The 18,713-nt window shown below is 36.8% G+C and overlaps 1 protein-coding gene across 4 annotated transcripts in view; it reads right to left on the bottom strand.

Moving 5' to 3' along the window:
- COL14A1 (collagen type XIV alpha 1 chain) overlaps positions 1-18,713 on the bottom strand; it is a 255,166-nt gene that overhangs the window by 201,238 nt on the left and 35,215 nt on the right. For all 4 annotated transcript variants that reach the window (XM_037739316.1, XM_017530706.2, XM_017530707.2 and 1 more), the window contains exons 3-5: positions 18,094-18,210; positions 13,117-13,260; positions 7,500-7,586 (exon numbers count right to left, since the gene is read on the bottom strand). In XM_037739316.1, coding sequence (XP_037595244.1) covers positions 7,500-7,586; positions 13,117-13,260; positions 18,094-18,210 — 348 coding nt within the window. The remainder of the gene's footprint in view (positions 1-7,499; positions 7,587-13,116; positions 13,261-18,093; positions 18,211-18,713) is intronic.

Genomic DNA, 18,713 nt, shown 5'->3' with positions numbered 1-18,713 from the left:
ACGGGGTTTCACCATGTTGACCAGGATGGTCTCGATCTCTTGACCTCGTGATCCACCCGCCTCGGCCTCCCAAAGTGCTGGGATTACAGGCTTGAGCCACCGCGCCCGGCCTATAACTTACTTCTTAAGACAAATCTCCCACATAACCTGAGCTATCACAAAGTCCTCACTATCCTGGCACACACCTCCTAGAAACCCTCACCTGAAAGAGGAAGCCACCCGTTTTCCACAAACCTCCTGAAAGTTCTTGCCCTACCCCAAGCCCTCATCACTGCCATAAACCCTTTGAGATAGCGCCTGCCTGAAAGTGGGCTCAGGAAGAGATCCTCATAAACATATGTTCAAACATATCTTCAGTGAGGAAGGAAATAGACTGCCTATGAATCTTCCTTCTCCAAACGTGTATTAGCATTTATTAGAACACGTGCCAACAGTAGCCTCACTCTTCCACTGTCTACTTTTTGGTTTTAATTCATTTCACTCAATCCCTCAATCCTAGGTTTTGCAAAGGAAAGAGGAAGATGCATTAGGGAAAAGAAGAGACACTTTAGGAATACATAGCTGTAGCTAATAAATTCTGGAGCCAAACTCTAATCTACATACGCCTCCATAGATTTCACCTTGAGCACCATTTTCTAAGCATCGAGTGGCAAAAAAAAAAAAGAAGCCAATCCAAACCCACAAACTTCCTTGTAAAATCCTCCCTTAAAAATATCAACAAACCTGTTTTTACAAAAAGAAACACACAAAAGATAAGACTGAAACTAACACGTTTGATTATATAGAAGGGGCGAGTAAAGCTGGAAGGAAAGAATAGCAGAAATTCTTTGGCAGGTAAAAAAAATCCTTTTCAGTGTCATCCTTTTGTAGACTTTTCAGCTTCTGGAAATGTGTCAATGTTTTACATACTCACAGATTAACCTAACTGTATTAAATGACAAAACCACAGTGAATAGGGAAGAAAAGAATTAATCCAACATCCTTTTGAGCACAGATATGATATACCCTAGACTAAAAGCAAACATTAAACAAACCAATAGATTTGTTTGTTTTTTTGCAGTGTGTACAGATTGGCAGTTCTAAAACTATTTCTATGATTGACCATATGAGTAGATATATTTAGAATATTGGGAGCCATGTTTCTCTCTCTCTTGAAAGGGGAGTTATAAATATTAAAAGAAGCAGGGCTAGAATAAAACCTGTGGTATGGGCAAAAGATAGACACTAAGATGCAATAAAACAGATAGATAGATAATAGAAAGATAGATGATAGATGCACGATTGATAACAGATGATTGATAGATAAATGATAGATAATTGATAGAGAGCAAGAGAATGAGAGTGTGCGAGACAGACAGACATAATGGTGTGACACTCCAGAAGCAATAGGCACATCTAGTATCTACATTTTGGTTTCAAAATGCTATTCTCCACAAAAAGAAACCAGAACTCCTGGAAGAAATGGTTTGTTTTGGGGCCAGACAGAAAAAAATAACAAGAGCTCCGAATGTAAAGTTTGTGCCAGAAAGTAAGAAATAACTTAAAGAAATATGGGGACATATTTAAAAGACATAAGAGACAGCTTGAAATAGTTCCCACCTAGCAAATCTGGAACAATTTGAGCATCAAAATAAATAATGATAATAATGGATTATAATCCATCAAATAAACTAAGAATCTACCAGTCCATACTCATACAAAAAGAAAAACAAATGTGGAAGAAGGAAAAACCTTCTTTACAGTAGAATGCCAAATAATAAACGTAGAATAAACAATGAAATTAGAAAAATTATCATTTGAGAAACATTATAATAGTTACTGACTCAGGCAAGAATCAGTAGACACTAAAACAAGTATGTGAAATTTTCATGAGAAACAGAATATGTACATGTCTCAAAATATCTCATCATAAGCTACTTACTTAATGCAAGGGAAAATATGTATCTGGCAGATTTCACCTTAAGCAGAAATTTATCAATCAAGACATTAAACTGTAATGGTCGTGCTGGACTGAGAGACAAGATCTTAATGCATTCAAGGTAGGAAGTTGGACTTGATAGTTTTTATGTAAAGGAGGCACCCTCACAGGGCCATATCCTTACAAAATGTTGGACTAGAAAAATAACTGCTTTCTAGAAAGGGAGATGACAAGGAAAGTGTTTATATTGGCCTAAGCTCTATGTGAGAGAAAACTGTCTCTCCTGTGAATTTGTAACCATGGACAAGCCCTAAGTATCTTAAGATAAGAAATCAACATAAAATGTTTCCAAGTTAGTAGCAACCAAAAGGCACCCTTCTGAAGGAGCACACCCTTAAGCCGTGTTGTGAAGAATTTCCACACAAGTCCACAAGCCAAAGTGGCAGGTCATACAAAGAAACCAGCCCATGAGTGAAAGTCAGTATAAACAAGTAACAAGAATTTAACCCTAGCCAGGTGCAGTGGCTCACGCCTGTAATTCCAGCACTTTTGGAGATGGAGGCAGGCAGATCACCTGAGGTCAGGAGTTCGAGACCAGCCTGGCCAACATGGTGAAACCTCTTGTCTACTAAAAATACAAAACTTAGCCAGGCATGATGACAGGGGCCTATAATCCCAGCTACTTGGAAGGTTGAGGCAGGGGAATTATTAGAACTCAGGAGGCAGAGGTTGCAGTGAGTCAAGATTACACCACTGCCCTCCAGTCTGGGCAACAGAGAGAGATTCCTTAAAAAAATAAAAGAATATAATATTAAAATACTTTAATAATAGAATTATTGAATTCAGAATATAAAATAATCATGATTAAAATAACAGAATAATTAAAAAGTTAAAAAAGAAAGAAGCACCATATAAAATTCCTAGCAATGTTGAAAAAGAAGCAAATATATTTTCTAGGAATAAAAGATTTCCTCGGCCGGGCACAGTGGCTCAAGCCTGTAATCCCAGCACTTATGGAGGCCGAGGTGGGCAGATCATGAGGTCAATAGGTTGAGACCATCCTGGCCAACATGGTGAAACCCCGTCTCTACTAAAAATACAAAAATTAACTGGGTGTGGTAGTATGCGCCCGTAGTCCCAGCTCCTCGGGAGGCTGAAGCAGGAGAATTGCTTGAACCCAGGACGTGGAGGTTGCAGTGAGCCGAGATTGTGCCATTGCACTCCAGCCTGGAGCCTGGCGACAAAGTAAGACTCTGTCTCAAAAAAAAAAAAAAAAAAGAGATTTCCTCATTGAAAAGAACAGTCTAAAGAGTAGATTAGAAAGGGGAAGAGATTTAGTGTCCTAAAAACCAGATATAAAGAACCCAAAATATCATTTATAAAATCAGGTAGAAAATATTAGTATTAAAAGACATAGATTGTCCAAAGAAACTGTCATAAAGCTAGTTGAGAGAAAGAATATGAATATAAGTTATTGAGAAAAAAATAATCTTTTAAAGAATTAAACGTTAAAAATTTTCTAATCCTGGTGAAAGATATAAATCTGGATTCTGGGCCAGGCACGGTGGCTCACGCCTATTATCCCAGCTCTTTGGGAGGCTGAGGCAGGTGGATCACGAGGTCAGAAGTTCAAGATCAGCCTGGCCAAGATGGTAAAACCCCATCTCTACTAAAAATACAAAAGTTAGCTGGACGTGGTGGTGGGCACCTGTAATCCCAACTACTTGAGAGGCTGAGGCTGAGAATTGTTTGAACCCGGGAGGTGGAGGTTGCAGTGAGCTGAGATTGTGCCACTGCACGCCAGCCTGGGAGACAGAGCAAGACTCCGTCTCAACAGTAAGTAAGTAAGTAAGTAAGTAAGTAATTAAATAAATCTGGGTTCTGGAAGCACAAAGAAATCTACATCTAGGCTGATGGTAGTGAAGCAGCAGAACCCTAGAGACAAAAGACAGTAAGCCTGAAACCCATCCAGAGAGAAAAGAAAGGTCACCTACAAAGGAACAATCCCTAGACTGAAAACACACATGTCAACAAAGCCACAGGAACCAGAAGATAGTAAAATGTCTTTGAAATGATTGGAGACAACTCTCAACCTTGTACCCAACTAATATCTCAATAGTGTCTGCAGACTGAAGATATTTTTGCATGAATAAAGATACGTTTACCACCACAGATCTTCTGTGAAGGAAAATGGATACATAGAGAAAGTCTGAGATGCAAGATGAAATGGTGAGCAAAACAACTTCATGGGCAAACCTGGACAAACACTGATTGTTAAGAACATCTACAGTTAATATATTAAATAATATCTGTGTGACACCAAAAATATAAGTTAATGTATTTGTCAAGAACGATGTGTAAGATGGGAGATGAATAGCTGAATTTAAAGCATTATTGAATTCTACATTCTGTATTACAGGGAAATAGTAAAGACACCGATCAGTATTAGACTACGTTAGCTTTTCCAGGTCAGTAAGGGATAAAATGAATATACAAAAAAAAAGAAACTTGGTCAATTTTAAGTAAGGTGTAAAGGGTGGAAAAAGATAAGAAAAATGTAGGGTAATAGCACAAAATAAATAGTAAGTCCAAAATTACCAGTAACATCAACAAATTTAAGTAAACTAAAGCTATCAGGTAACACACAATGACCGTAAGAGAATTTTTTAAATGCAAATAAACCTTCTCTACAAATTACTCACCTTGAACTTGAAACACAAATATAGTGAAAGTTAAAGAATAGAGATTCAATGCATTAGGTGAGTACTAAAAAAAATAAATGTGACACAGGTGTGTTAATATTAGATAAAATAGTCCTTGAGGCAAATATTAAATTACTAAGAATAAAAAGAACCATTATACAATATGAAAAAGAAAAATTGACCAGAAAAATATAATAACTCTTATTTCGTATATATTTAGCCTTTAAGTATTTAAAGCAAAATTGCCAGAGTTACAAATAGAAATGGACAAATATCATCCAGGGAAATTACAATGTACATTTTTCTCAAGGAAACATGAAATACTTTTAAAAACTGACCACATTTAAGTAATAAAAATGCCTCAACAAATCTCAAAGAATATTTCTACACACCCCATTCTCTACCCACAATGCAATAATTAGACATCAATAACAAATACCCTCTTTTAAAATCTCCAGATGTTTATAAATTAATAGCATATTTCTAAGTAACTCATGGATCAAAGAAGAAAATCTAGTGAAATTTAGACAATAGTATGAACTACAGTAGAACAATACTACATATCAAAATCTATGTGAGACAGCTGAAGCAGTACTTGGATATTTTAAGATGCATATACCAGAAAAGAAAAGATTAAAAATTAATGGATAAACGCTCAATTCAGGATGTTAGAAAAAAGAAAATACAATGAAGGAAGGAAGTATTAGATATAAAAACATAAAGAAGATATTGAGAGGAGCTATAAAAATATATATACACAGCAAGTGAATAACTTGATTCCAAGGAATATACTCTAGAAAAATTCTACCACAAGTACAGAAGAAGACATAAGCAAAGATATTTACAACAAATTAATTATAGCAAAATACTGGTAACATCAATAGTGGAAGGGTTAAATACACTGGAATATATCTATCCAGTGGCATTCTATTCTACACAGCAAAGGAAATGAATAATTTCGCTCTACATAAATCAACATAAATAACCCAAAAAAGTTTAACATTAGAATTTAAAAGTTGCAAAGGTATACATCCATCATAACAAAATGCATATAAAATTTGAATTTTGTATAATTAATATGTTTTAAGCTTGCAGATATATATGAAGTAAAATGATAAAGACACATAGTGGAATGATAAAAACTGACTTCAGGGTAGCAGCAGCCTCCTACAAGAGAGAAAGGAAATCTATAGGGATAAATAATGAGTTTTCACTGTACAGTAATAGGTTTATTTTCTTAAGCTGGACAAACATGTTTATGATACTATTTTTATACATTTTTATATCTAATACATTTAATAAGTTGTAATAAGCATAAATATAAGCCTGTGAGTCATTAGAAGAAAAACAGAAAAATGTTTTTACATATTAATATGTTAGAAAGCCAAGAAATGCATCAAAATTCAGAGTAAAACATTTGTCATAAATTTTTTAAATTATATTCAAAAATTTTCAAACAGATGAATAAAGTTGCAAGGCAAATCATACACCAGGAGAAAATATTTGCAAAAATACAACAATATGTAGAAAAGTGTTTCATACTCAAGATATTTAGAAAGTTTTTATACATTCATTAAGGAAATAAAGACAACACAAAAACTGAACAGGAAAAATTACAAATGATTACTAAAGGTATGAAAAAATGTGCAACTTCACTAGTAATCAAAAAGGTGTAAATTAAACAAATGAGATATAATTGGGAAATTTTTCCAATATTAAGGATTTCAAATGTTGAAAAGAACATATGAAATAATCCCTGTTATATATTTTTGACAGAAGTACGAATTACTGAAAAAAAATTTAAGTCAATATTGTTAGAGCCTGCCATCTATCAATTCAGCAGTATGAAATTTTCTTATCCTTTAACCTTGTAGTTCCAGCTAGAAATATATTGTTGCAGCATGTTTGTGACAGTCAAAATCAGAAAACATTAAATGCCCATCAAAAGGGGAATAATTGACTGAGCACAGTGGCTCACTCCTTTAATCCCAGTGCTTTGGGAGGTCGAGGAGGGCTGATCACCTGAGGTCAGGAGTTTGAGACCAGCCTGACAACATGGTGAAACCCCATCTCTACTAAAAATACAAAAATTAGCTGGGCATGGTGGCACATGCCTGTAATCCTAGCTACTCAGGAAGCTGAGGCAGGAGAATCATTTGAACCTGGGAGGTGGAGGTTGCAGTGAGCTGAGATCACGCCACTGCACTCCAGCCTGGGTAACAGAGCGAGACCCCACCTCAAAAAAAAAGGGGAGGGGTACAAGAGCAGGGAGGGGGAATAATCAATAAATCGTAATAGTCTAGCCCATAGAATACTAGCTGGCTATTAAAAAGAATGAGGTACACTAACAATAATACCTAACATTATTCAATGTCAGGTAATGTTCTAAGTATTTTACATATATCAACACATTTTATCCCAAAGAACTCTATAATGTGAATCTCAGTCTCCACATTTTGCAGATAAGGAAATAGAGGCATAGACATTTAGATAACTAGTATAAGATCACTCAAAGTGGCAAAGGCAGGCTTTGAATTTAGGCAGGCAAATGGGAGAGCCCAGGCAATTTATACTGGGTGATGTTGCCTCCTATATGAATTGACATGGAAAGGCTTCCAAGTGAAAAGGTATGCACATAATGAGAAATATGACAGGCTGTACATATATGCACATTCCAAGAAAGGTGCCTGAAAAGTCACAAGCCAAATGGTCGAGGGTCATCTTGTATGGGAAAGGAAGGAAGAATACAAAGAGGCCACAGGCAATCTTCATTTAGACCTGTACTTCTCAGATGGGACCAGCAACCACATATGTGAATATTGCCTGTGTAATTAAAACAACCCAACACCCAACACGAGGTAATCAAAATCATCTCTGACCTTCTGGTGAAGATGGTTTACTCCCATTTCCTCTGTCCACAGCTTTGACTCTGGGCTTTGGTTCCTTTCTTTTTTCTAAATCTTTAACTGGAAGAAAAGTAGAGATACAACACCATGTCATATTAAAGTCTAAAAGAAAATATTCAATGAGTTTTACTAAAACCCTTGCAAGCCCTAAAAGTATTTATAGAAATGAGCTCCATGGTACAAACTCATCCCCAAATATTAGAACTGCTGCTTTTTTTCAACCTTGTCATGAGAAGACACAAAAACATTTAAGGAATTACTTTGGCTAAGTATGCAGTATGCACAATGTGTCACATATATTTAATCCTTCATACCTGCTTTAAAATCAGCATAATTATCCCTGGCTTATACATGATGGAATGAATAACCAGGAAACTAAAATCTATCTCATAAAACCAGTTAAGTGCTGGTACGGGGTTAAAGCCATATCTTCAAGTCTCTGGACTTAGCCTATGAACTTGGTTCCCGTTCTAGAAAGATTTTAACCATGAACAGCCTCATTTGGAATTGCTCCAACTGTATATATATATATATATATTAAAAAAAAGTGAAGATCCTTATAATAGTCCTTTTCAAACATAAGAAGTTTCTCTATTAATAAATGGTAGTTTTTCTTTATGGATTTAATTAGAAAATATTAAGGAAACAAAAATGTCTTCTGGCCTTTTAATAAATTCATATCAACCTATATTCGTAGCTTAACTTTCCACTGCATTCTCTCCTTAAAACTGCACAGCTGCTTTTCTGCCAAATAGCACCTTAGGCTGTTGGAAGCAGTCAAGACCCTGCCAAATGGCAATGGTTCTTGCACAAATAAAACACCCTGTGAAAATGCAGAAGTGAGCCAAGGTATTTCATTTAATTGCTACCTTCGCTTCATGGAAATCAACAGATGTATTGGAGGGCAAGCTACATAGGGGAAGCAGCGATTTCCCCTGAACCACCCTTGCTGCCTTCTCCGGGATATTGTTCCATTCATCCTGTCTTTATCATATCTTCCTCCTCTTTCTTTCCACTGTCTTTCATCCCTTTGCTGAAATGGTTTGAGAGTTGTCTTTTGCCAAGGTCATGTCACCCTAATTCCATTATTCCTTGTCTTAGAAACCTTCCTTGGCTTTCTGCTACCCAGAGATTAAATTCCAAGATTTAAAAAAAATTTTTTTTAAACATTTTAAAAATAAAAATATAAGATGCCTTGATCCTGATATGTATAAATTTTTATAATAACTTTTAAAACCTCATTCACTGACTTCTTTATAAGCCTTGGCACTTTGGAGCATCCCCCCCGCCCACACCCCCCCATACACACACCACTTTCTTTTCCTTCTCAGTTTTTACAATGGCTTTATCCTGGTTTTCTTCTTTCGAGTACTCCTTTTCATTCTCATTCTTTGGGCCCTTTCTCTACTACTATTCAGGAAACACGATTATATACGAAGGTTGCCTTGTGTCTCTGTACAACCCACCTGTAATTTTGCCGCCCTACAATTTAAATTCTGACCCTTTCATCAATAATTTCCAAATCTGTATCTTCAACCCCACCCACACATGGGCTGTCACTCCAAATTACTTGCTTTTCCACAACAGAGTATGTCTGCAACTTTAATAGGAGAAAGATTGTGCTGAACGGTGCTGGAGGTAGGAATGGCTCTAGGAAAAACTAATAATAAATTCAGAGTTAGAGACTTGGAGAAACTTCCTTGTTGAGCCAGACTTTCAAAGAAAGGCAGGGAGTTTGCAGGCAAAAATTGATAAAATACATTTAAAAGAGAAAAAAATTTCCAAAATAGAATGTGGTGAATTCTTATAATTTTATGTTGCCTCAGCATCCATTTTAAATATGTTAGACTTACTCTTACTAGAAACATGCTCAGTCACATTTGACAGTTTCCAGTCCTATAACATATCCTGAAGCTTTAGTTACTAAATATGGTTAATCCAGATATCTGCCTTATACAACTGCTCCCTGCCCATCTTTCAAAGTCTAGTTCAAATGTCACCTTTCCAGTGAAGTTTCTGCCAGTCTCGACTCAGGGGTTACTCTTATTATTCATTATTCTCTCCTAGATCTATTTCTACCTTCTACTTCCCTATGGGAGAGCTGCACACAGCCCACTTGACCAGCTCCACTGACCCTCATTCTCTGCACAGACTATGTAGATAGGCCACAGTGACCACCTCTCAGTCACAGTGTGACCTCCTGGAACTCATGCCTGCTTGCTTTAAATCCACCAATTAAAACCCTCCTCGAAGAAACCTGGGCATAATGCCCTGGACCCCAATAAAGACCTTTGGCTTATGTATGCCCCCACTTCATGTGCTCCCTGACCTCCATGGGTGTGGCCTCTGAGCATGCCATGCAACTCCTAGGACCTGTAAATAATAAAACCTTTATTTCCATCTCATGTCTCTCTTAATCATTGAAGAAGTGACCTCCATATTTAAAGGTCCTAAATTAAAACACAGAGTTATAAAAGCAGTCTATAAACAAACAAGAAAAAATAACAGACATTTTGGAAGCTGATCCACTACATCACATACAAGATGTAACATATACATCAACCAAGGTGCAAAATCAGTTGGAAAACAGATTGTGACAAGCAAAATGTATTTCTTACAACAACAATAGCTACCATGCTCTGCTATGTGGTGAAGTCAGCTCATCTGTAGGGTAACAGGCACATGTTATCACCCTCATTCACAGGTGAAGAAACTGAGGCTGGAAGTGGTTGAATTGCTTGTGGCAAGTTTGGAATCATAATGTCTGTTAGATCAGACATGCCTTTCTGTCTTAGAAATTCAAAGATCATTTCTTTTTTTTTTCTTTTTAAGACCAAGTGTTTCACGCTTGTTCAAACTAGAGTACAACAGCACTCCCAGCTCACTGCAACCTCCACCTCCCAGGTTCAAGCAATTCTTTTGCCTCAGCCTCCCATGTAGCTGAGATTACAAGCACACACCACCATGCCTGGCTAATTTTTTGTATTTTTTAGTAGAAATGGGGTTTCACCATGTTAGCCGGGCTGGTCTTGAACTCCTGACCTCAGGTGATCTGCCCACCTCAGCCTCCCAAAGTGCTGGGATTACAGGTGTGAGCCATCTCACCCAGCCCAAAGATCATTTCTTATGTTTTACTGTGTATCAAAATATGAACTCATAAAGAAACCAAATCCCTGCACTAAATGCAAACTTATAACCACAAGGCTTCATCTTGATCACCACTTTCCTGGATCTAACCACGGAAGTTTTCTAGGAAGGGGAGACTAGGCTTTAGCTCCATCTCACAGACAGCAAGAATGTAACTGAAATGCAGAAGGGAAAAGAAAGCTATCCAAGCAATTTCCATTTTATTCTTACAAACTGCTATTTGGGCAGAACAAATCCCTCTATACTGCCAATAAAAATAACACAGCTAAAAACATTTACGCTTGCGTTATCATTTATCTAAGCTAACCAGTTTTACTGTTTCTCTACAGTTATCTTAGCAGAGTTAAGCAAGATGGAAACAAATGAATTTCCTTTTAAGTGCTTTGAATAAGTAACCTGGGAAAGATTTATAAGGCTCTCTGCGTTTCTTCCACTGTTCAGTCAGTGGAATATTTTAAATAATCAATTGCAAAACCTCAGACTAGAGGAAGATAAATCATTTCTCATCCCTTTTACTGCTTCTCACAAACTTTAAGTGAAGTTATTTCAGCTACTCACGTAGGAATGTTGGAGGCCAGAAACTAAAGTATAGTGCCAGTAAAATGAGACAGAAGGCTGATTTATACCAAAAAATAACATAAAAACCTTTTCCAGAGTTCCCGGACAATGTGAATCTCAAAAGAATGTAACATTTACAACATGTGCATGTCCTGCTGACAGGTGAATTTGCGCAATGTCTTTGTTCAGAAGTTTCAAGAGGTAGCTTAGCAAAGTTGTGTTTTCTTTTAATTTTTTAAAAGAGTCACAAAATATTGGGTTGGTGCAAAAGTAATTGTGATTTTTCTAATAGAAAGTAATTGCGAAAACTGCAATGACTTTTGCACCAGCCTATACGTCTCACAAAACATTACTGAGAAGAGGAAGAGAAAAAAGGGAGGGAGAGGGTGTAAACAAAATCTAGATAGAACATTGCTGCACACGAAGTTCCAGACCCACAGCCTCACAGATGTATGGATTCATCTTACGGCAGAATTTTTAAAGCTACTGTTTAAAATTTAGAAAAAATCTACTTGAAATGATATCTATGATTTGCTTAAAAAAATAGTAAGAGAAAGAGTTTGGGGGGATAAAAGACATAAGACTGGCCACGAGCAGCCAATTGTTGAAGCCAGATGATAGCTACTTAGGAGTTAATTATATATTCTGATGATTTTTTATTAAGCTTCAAATTGTCCTTAATAATAAATTGGGTTTAGCAATGAAGTAACAGAAAGTGAATTAGGATAGGCCTCTTCTGTTTGCACTCATAATACAAAAAAGTTTCACCTTTCACATTTGTAATGCCACTTTCAGGAAGAGGGTGTTGCTGTAGTCTCTGATCACTAGAATATGAGGTCCGTAGGGGCAGGGATTTGTCATGTGCTTAGTGCCTAGAAAGCAGTCTGGCACTTAGTAGGTATGTGGCATACATTTGTTAAATGAAAAAAAAAAATGAATGAATGAATGTCTCCTGAGAGACAGAAGAATCAGGGCCTGTGTGGACCATTTTTAAACTCAATATAAGAAAATGCTTCCTAAGGAACTGTGGACATTGACTGGACCACCGCAGAGTTTTCTTTCCTACTTAGAGTGTCCTCTGCACATCCTATTCTTTCTCCAAATGCCCAACTGACTATTTGAGAACTGGGTCAAACATGAAGCTTTCCCAAGCCTAGCCTCTCCACAGCCCATTACTGGGGCAGAGAGAGTACCTCTCTTCACAGAGTCCTATATATACTCTCTCCAAGACTTATCACATTGTATTTGTTGACAAATCAGCTCATCATGGAGTCTGGCATAGAACATTCCCTATGTCAACTGATTAACAATTGGAAAGAGTTAAATTCCCTGTTGCGCAGGTTGTTTTAGTAGAGGCCAGACTGGCACTTCCTTGGGATCCTATAGAGGAGATGCAGGCATGATCCATTCAGTCCTTCACATTTATGGAGCACCCTTTATGTGCCAGGCCTATCATATGCAACTGTGATACCATGAGAAATAAAAATCATTGAGTTACAGTCTTTGTAAAACTTACAGGCTTGTGGGGGTCACAGAGAAGTAAATAAACCATTACAAAATTGTGTGATAGCACCAGAAGGGAAGCTCTAGATGCTAAGAAATCACATAGGAGGATGCCTGGGTAAGGTTCAGGAGCCAATGTCAAGGAGCACACTGGAAACTAAAGCATAAAGGATACGTAGGAATACAGCAAAATGGGGAAAGGGAAGGCTAGAAATTATTAGAGATAGGAGGAATTCATGGAAGGTAGAACTGAAGGTCTTCCAGGATCTCTATAAATCTTAAAAAATCTAGAATTTTAACCTGTTAAAATATGTAACACAGACTCAAATCCAAGGCTGGGACAGAATCCTGAGGAAGTACTTTCAGACTCATAAATACATACTTCTGAATTGGCCTTGAGCTGGCTTGCTTTCTTTATCTTTATTGTATGCAATAATTTGAACTGTATAATTCTGGTCTGGCATAAGACCTTGAATAATTGCTTTAGTTGCAGTGTTCTGGAGATTCAGCTGATTCGTTTTTCCACCTATAATAAAATAGAAAAATAAATCAGTTCTACGAAAGAAGGTTACTGTGTACATTAAGAAACTTTATTAATTAGCAATTGAGGTGTTAAAGAGTGAAGGCATGTTTGGAAATGTGTTTTATTTTATATATTTAATATTGTATATATTTATAGTATACACCATGATTATTATATGATGAATACATTTAAAAATACAAAAGGTGAATACATTTAAAAATACAATATATATGTGTATTGCACCTAATTACAATACAGTTTTCATTCTCTTTTCAGCTGTACTCTTTTTTCATTAGATAGCTTTAACAATTGTTGAAATTAGAGAAAACCAAATTCACGAAAATATTTCATCATAACACACTACTGCTTTAACATAGTAGGAAAATCCATAATAAAAGATTACAATACAACGAGGCCTCAGTATCAGATATACTCTTCAAGGAATGAATTCCACTTAAAAGTGAAGGGGAGGCTGGGCACCAAGGCTCATTCCTGTAATCCCAGCACTTTGGGAGGCCAAGGCAGGTGGATCACCTGAGGTCAGAAGTTCAAAACCAGCCTGGCCAACATGGTGAAACCCCATCTCTACTAAAAACACAAAAAATTAGGCAGCCATGGTGGTGCTCGCCTGCAGTCCCAGCTACTCAGGAGGCTGAGGCAGGAGAATTGCTTGAACCCAGGAGGTAAAGGTTGCAGTGAGCCATAACTGAGCCACTATACTCCAGCCTGGGTGACAGAGAGAGACTCCGCCTCAAAAAACAAACAAACAAAAAAAAAGTGAAGGGAGAGATATGGGCAAGCCAAATGTAATTATTTACACTGGAATTTATTTCTACGCCCTCTCTAAAGTGAGTCAAAGCATCCTTGAAACATGAGCAATTTCATTATCTTAAATCTGACCACAGATGGCTCAGGATACTGAAGGAATCACTCATTGGCTACTCAAAAGATAGCTTGGTTCATGAAAAAAATGTCAAAATCCCATCACCTCTCCGTCAAATTAGACTGACATCTAAGGCTTTCTTGAAAGTGCTGATAATTACTCAACTTTTATGCAGAATTCTACATTTTACTTTTCTTCTCTAATTTTTACCTGCAATTACTGTATCTGAGAAAAGGGAAATGGAAACTTCTGTCTCTCTAGCAGTATCAGCAAGAGAAGTCCGAAATTTGCTGAATTAGTCAGACATAATACAGATGATAATGTAATTCAATCATAGTCGAACAAAATTAATATTTTTAATTCAGAAATTTGATGCTGCTATTACCTGTGCTGCCTACTTCTGGAGGGCAAAATGGAGTCTTTCACTTGCCAAAACCCATTTCCCTGTATGCGTTGATGTTCAAGATGTTAAATCTGGTTTCAGGAACTTCTATCATTTAAAACTCATCTTCTAAAAAGTGCACCTAAATATCTGTCACTCTGTGTGTTTCACTAAAAAAAAAAAAAAGTGGCCGGGCGCGGTGGCTCACGCCTGTAATCCCAGCACTTTGGGAGGCCGAGGCGGGTGGATCACGAGGTCAAGAGATCGAGACCATCCTGGTCAACATGGTGAAACCCCGTCTCTACTAAAAATACAAAAAATTAGCTGGGCATGGTGGCGCGTGCCTGTAATCCCAGCTACTCGGGAGGCTGAGTCAGGAGAATTGCCTGAACCCAGGAGGCGGAGGTTGCGGTGAGCCGAGATCGCGCCATTGCACTCCAGCCTGGGTAACAAGAGCGAAACTTCGTCTCAAAAAAAAAAAAAAAAAGTTTCTAGAAAAAAAAATCCTGTATATTAGAGTCTCTCTTTGAGAGTTATGGAGTGTATTATTTTATTAAAGGCTTTGAGATTCCTGAAACAACAACAACAAAGCTTTAAACTCTGTTTAAACCAGCATTTCCCAAATTTATTTGACCATTAAACCATTGAGCTGCATCATAGCTATTAGCATCCGGCAGAATACCATGGAACACGCATTAGAAAGGCTGGCATAAACAACAGTTGGACCATGTCTCATGGTGTTGAAACAGCTATAAACATTTTGCGGCTAAATGTACTTATTACTATTTTTATTTACTATGTTTAATCAAATAGATACCATATTGTCAAGACTGATTGTCTTGATTGCTGCAGTGAGGAAACTGCAAAAATAAACCTAGCATTCAGGGAGAAATAATTTGCTTTCATTCCCTATTTTTATTTTGTCACAGGAGATGTCTAAGCAAGAACTAGACATCTACTTCTTGGGTACACTCTTCAAGAGGAGATTGAAGGATTCAGATTAAGGTTTGGTTCGGAGGCTACCTAAGTCACTTCTACAATTCTGTGATGCCTCAATAACACTTGATTGGGGGGTACTTAATAGTTTCGTATTATCAGCAATTCATCAGGAAAATTTAGGCTACCAATCACCTAAAGGAAAAAAATTACCTTTCAAGATTAGACATGGGGGATTCTCAGAGGTACCAAAAACTGGTAACTTGTATTTTAACCTTTAGAATCATAAATGTTCAAGAATCTTTTCAAGTTAAATTTAAATAAGCTATATTTTTAAAAATCAAAGAAATTTCAAAATTGAGTCATATTCCAAAATGAAAACCCTGAACCAGGTTTGAGTATATTGTTTTCCATAACCGAGTCACCTCTGTATGACATGGGAAAAGTGGACATCTAGTATTGCTCAACCAAAAGTCATTAATGAGCCTCTGGATAACATTTCTTAATAAAAGATAGGTCACATATCCAACCTGCATGATCTGCACATGTATCCCAGAGCTTAAAAAAAAAAAAAAAAAAAAAAGATAGTTTTGGGCCGGGCACGGTGGCTCACGCCTGTAATCCCAACACTTTGGGAGGCCCAGGTAGGCAGATGACCTGAGGTCAGGAGTTCAAGACCAGCCTGGCCAACATGGTGAAATCCCATCTGTACTAAAAATACAAAAAGTAGCTGGGTGTGGTGTCGGGCACCTGTAATTCCAGCTACTCAGGAGGGAGACAGGAGATTCACTGGAACCTGGGAGGTGGAGGATGCAGTGAGCCAAAATTCCAGCCTGGGCAACAAAGAGTGAAACTCTGTTTCAAATAAATAAATAAATAAATAATTCAAAAATAAAAGATATGTCCTTTTGGCGACCAAGCAAGAAACCAGGTGTTTCATCTGCTTGCCTTGTTCGAATGTTTACCTCAACTCTTGAGTAAGGCGTCCACATCTTAATGAACAAAAAGCATTGTTCTTCTTCATTGTATCTTTTAGAAAAAGGTCTACCACTGAAAGGAGTCTAGCTTCATATAACCCTCTTTATCACCAATGAAAAGAAAAAACAATTACTATATTTACATAAATACATATATTATACAAATATGCTATTATTAAGTACTTATTATGTACTCTGTGAAAATGGATCCTTGGAGAAGAAATGAGACCTGAGAGCAATCTTATGACAATCATAAGTAACATTTACTAAGCACTTACTATAATGACATCACTGTTCTAAGGGCTTTATATTTATTTTAAGTCTTCACAACCAGTACTTCGCAAATTTAATGTGCATAGGAATCACCTGGAGATCTTTTTTAAAATTCAGATGCTGATTGAGGAGGTCGAGGGTAGAGCCAGTATTCTGCATTTCTAACAAGCTCTCAAGTAATGCCAATGCTGCTGATCCCAGATCAACCTTGAGTTGCAAATTCATAGAGAACTCCACAGGTGGGTACAAATATTGTTTGCTCATTGTATAGAAGAAACTGAGACACCGAGTAATTAAATAACTTGCCTGAATCACACTACTTATAAGTCAATCAAGCTTTGAATTCAAGCAATTGAGTTGTTGATCCCATCTTCATCTTCAAAACAACCATGTAGCAGAGGCAGTTTCCCTACATGCTTTGTATTATTTTGGTTGATTATATTTGTATAATAAAACATAAAATATGAGAAAGAAAAATTTAACCAAATGATGCTTAAAGATCATTATTTAAAGACACTTCATTCAAAGCATCTTTAAATAATGAAGTATCTTTAAGCATCATCTAAACATCATCTTTAAAATAAAGATGCTTAATTTAAAGCATCCTTAAGTAACTATTCATGACCAAAAAATGTGTTCAACTTATGCTTTTCCTGCCTTATCATTTATTTTCACAATGTCTACTTTGCCTTTATAATTTTAATGTGTAATGCTGAATATTATTCTGTTGAGTTAATTAATCATAACTTATGCAACCAGTCACAACTATTGGACACTCAGATGCATTGTATTTTTTAAGCTCCAACGAATTCAAAGTATTCATTTTATGTCTAAACAGAAGAAGTACAACTTGTTGATTGTCTGATAATTTTTGGCTGAAAAGAACTATAGCCAAGAGTCACTTTTTACTCTTTGGAGAACATTATTGCATTGATTAGAGGGTAAGACTTTAGACTCTAAACAAAACAAAAAGCTTTCAAATAATCCTAACACAATGCTTGGCACTACATGTTTTTTGTTTGTTTGTTTGAGATGGAGTCTCGCTGTGTCACCCAGGCTGAAGTGCAGTGGTGTGATCTTGGCTCACTGCAACCTCCACCTCCCGGGTTCCATCAATTCTCCTGCCTCAACCTCCTGAGTAGCTGGGACTACAGGCACGTGCCACCATGCCCGGCTAATTTTTTGTATTTTTTAGTGGAGACGGGGTTTTACCATATTGGCCAGGCTGGTCTCAAACTCGTGGCCTCATGATCCACCCGCCTCAGCCTCCCAAAGTGCTGGGATTACAGGTGTGAGCCACCATGCCTGGCCAGCACTACATGTTTTTAGTTACCCATGAATAAAACGTTGCTAATGCTCTACTAAATACAGTCAATTGTTTTTACCTGAAGCTGGAGTCACAAGAAGTTTGTAACCACCAAATTTCCCTCTTGGAGCCTTCCATGAAATCTGTATACTGTCATGAGATATTACATTATATCTTAACCTTGTGGGTGGAGCCACTGAAAAGGAAAAACAAAAATAATGTGAACATTATAACATTTAAGCTCCTATTTGTTAAATCAAAAAGTCAAAGTAATATAAACAAAATACACATAAAAGGCTTCCTCAGCCTCAAAATACATATATTTTTTTACAATCCCATTAATGAACTCATCAGTTTGCAAAATAACACAAGCCTAAGAGCATTTGTTTCTTACCCAAAAGATATCCATTTGTCAAATAGTAGTGACCTTGTGACAAAGAACTAAGAAGTGTTAGAATTTAACACTCTTGCCAAGTTTAATAATTAAAGCCAATTTTGTAAAATGTTTTGATTATGTTACAAGGATAAATTTTTCTCCTTGAAACATGTGAGCTTCTATAATCTACTCTACTGAGAACTGTTGCATGTCCTTAGGTTTTTCACTCGGGTAATCCAATATTTTTGATTATATGATAATTTGAGAAGGCTGTTACGGATATATTATGAAAATCAGATATTCATTTTAAAATATTTGAAAAA

This window comes from Cebus imitator, unplaced genomic scaffold, assembly GCF_001604975.1.
Source record: "Cebus imitator isolate Cc_AM_T3 unplaced genomic scaffold, Cebus_imitator-1.0 Scaffold68, whole genome shotgun sequence".
Classification (NCBI taxonomy): domain Eukaryota; kingdom Metazoa; phylum Chordata; class Mammalia; order Primates; family Cebidae; genus Cebus; species Cebus imitator.
Note: the sequence above shows the minus strand (reverse complement) of the source record. Positions and strands in the feature narration are given on the sequence as shown.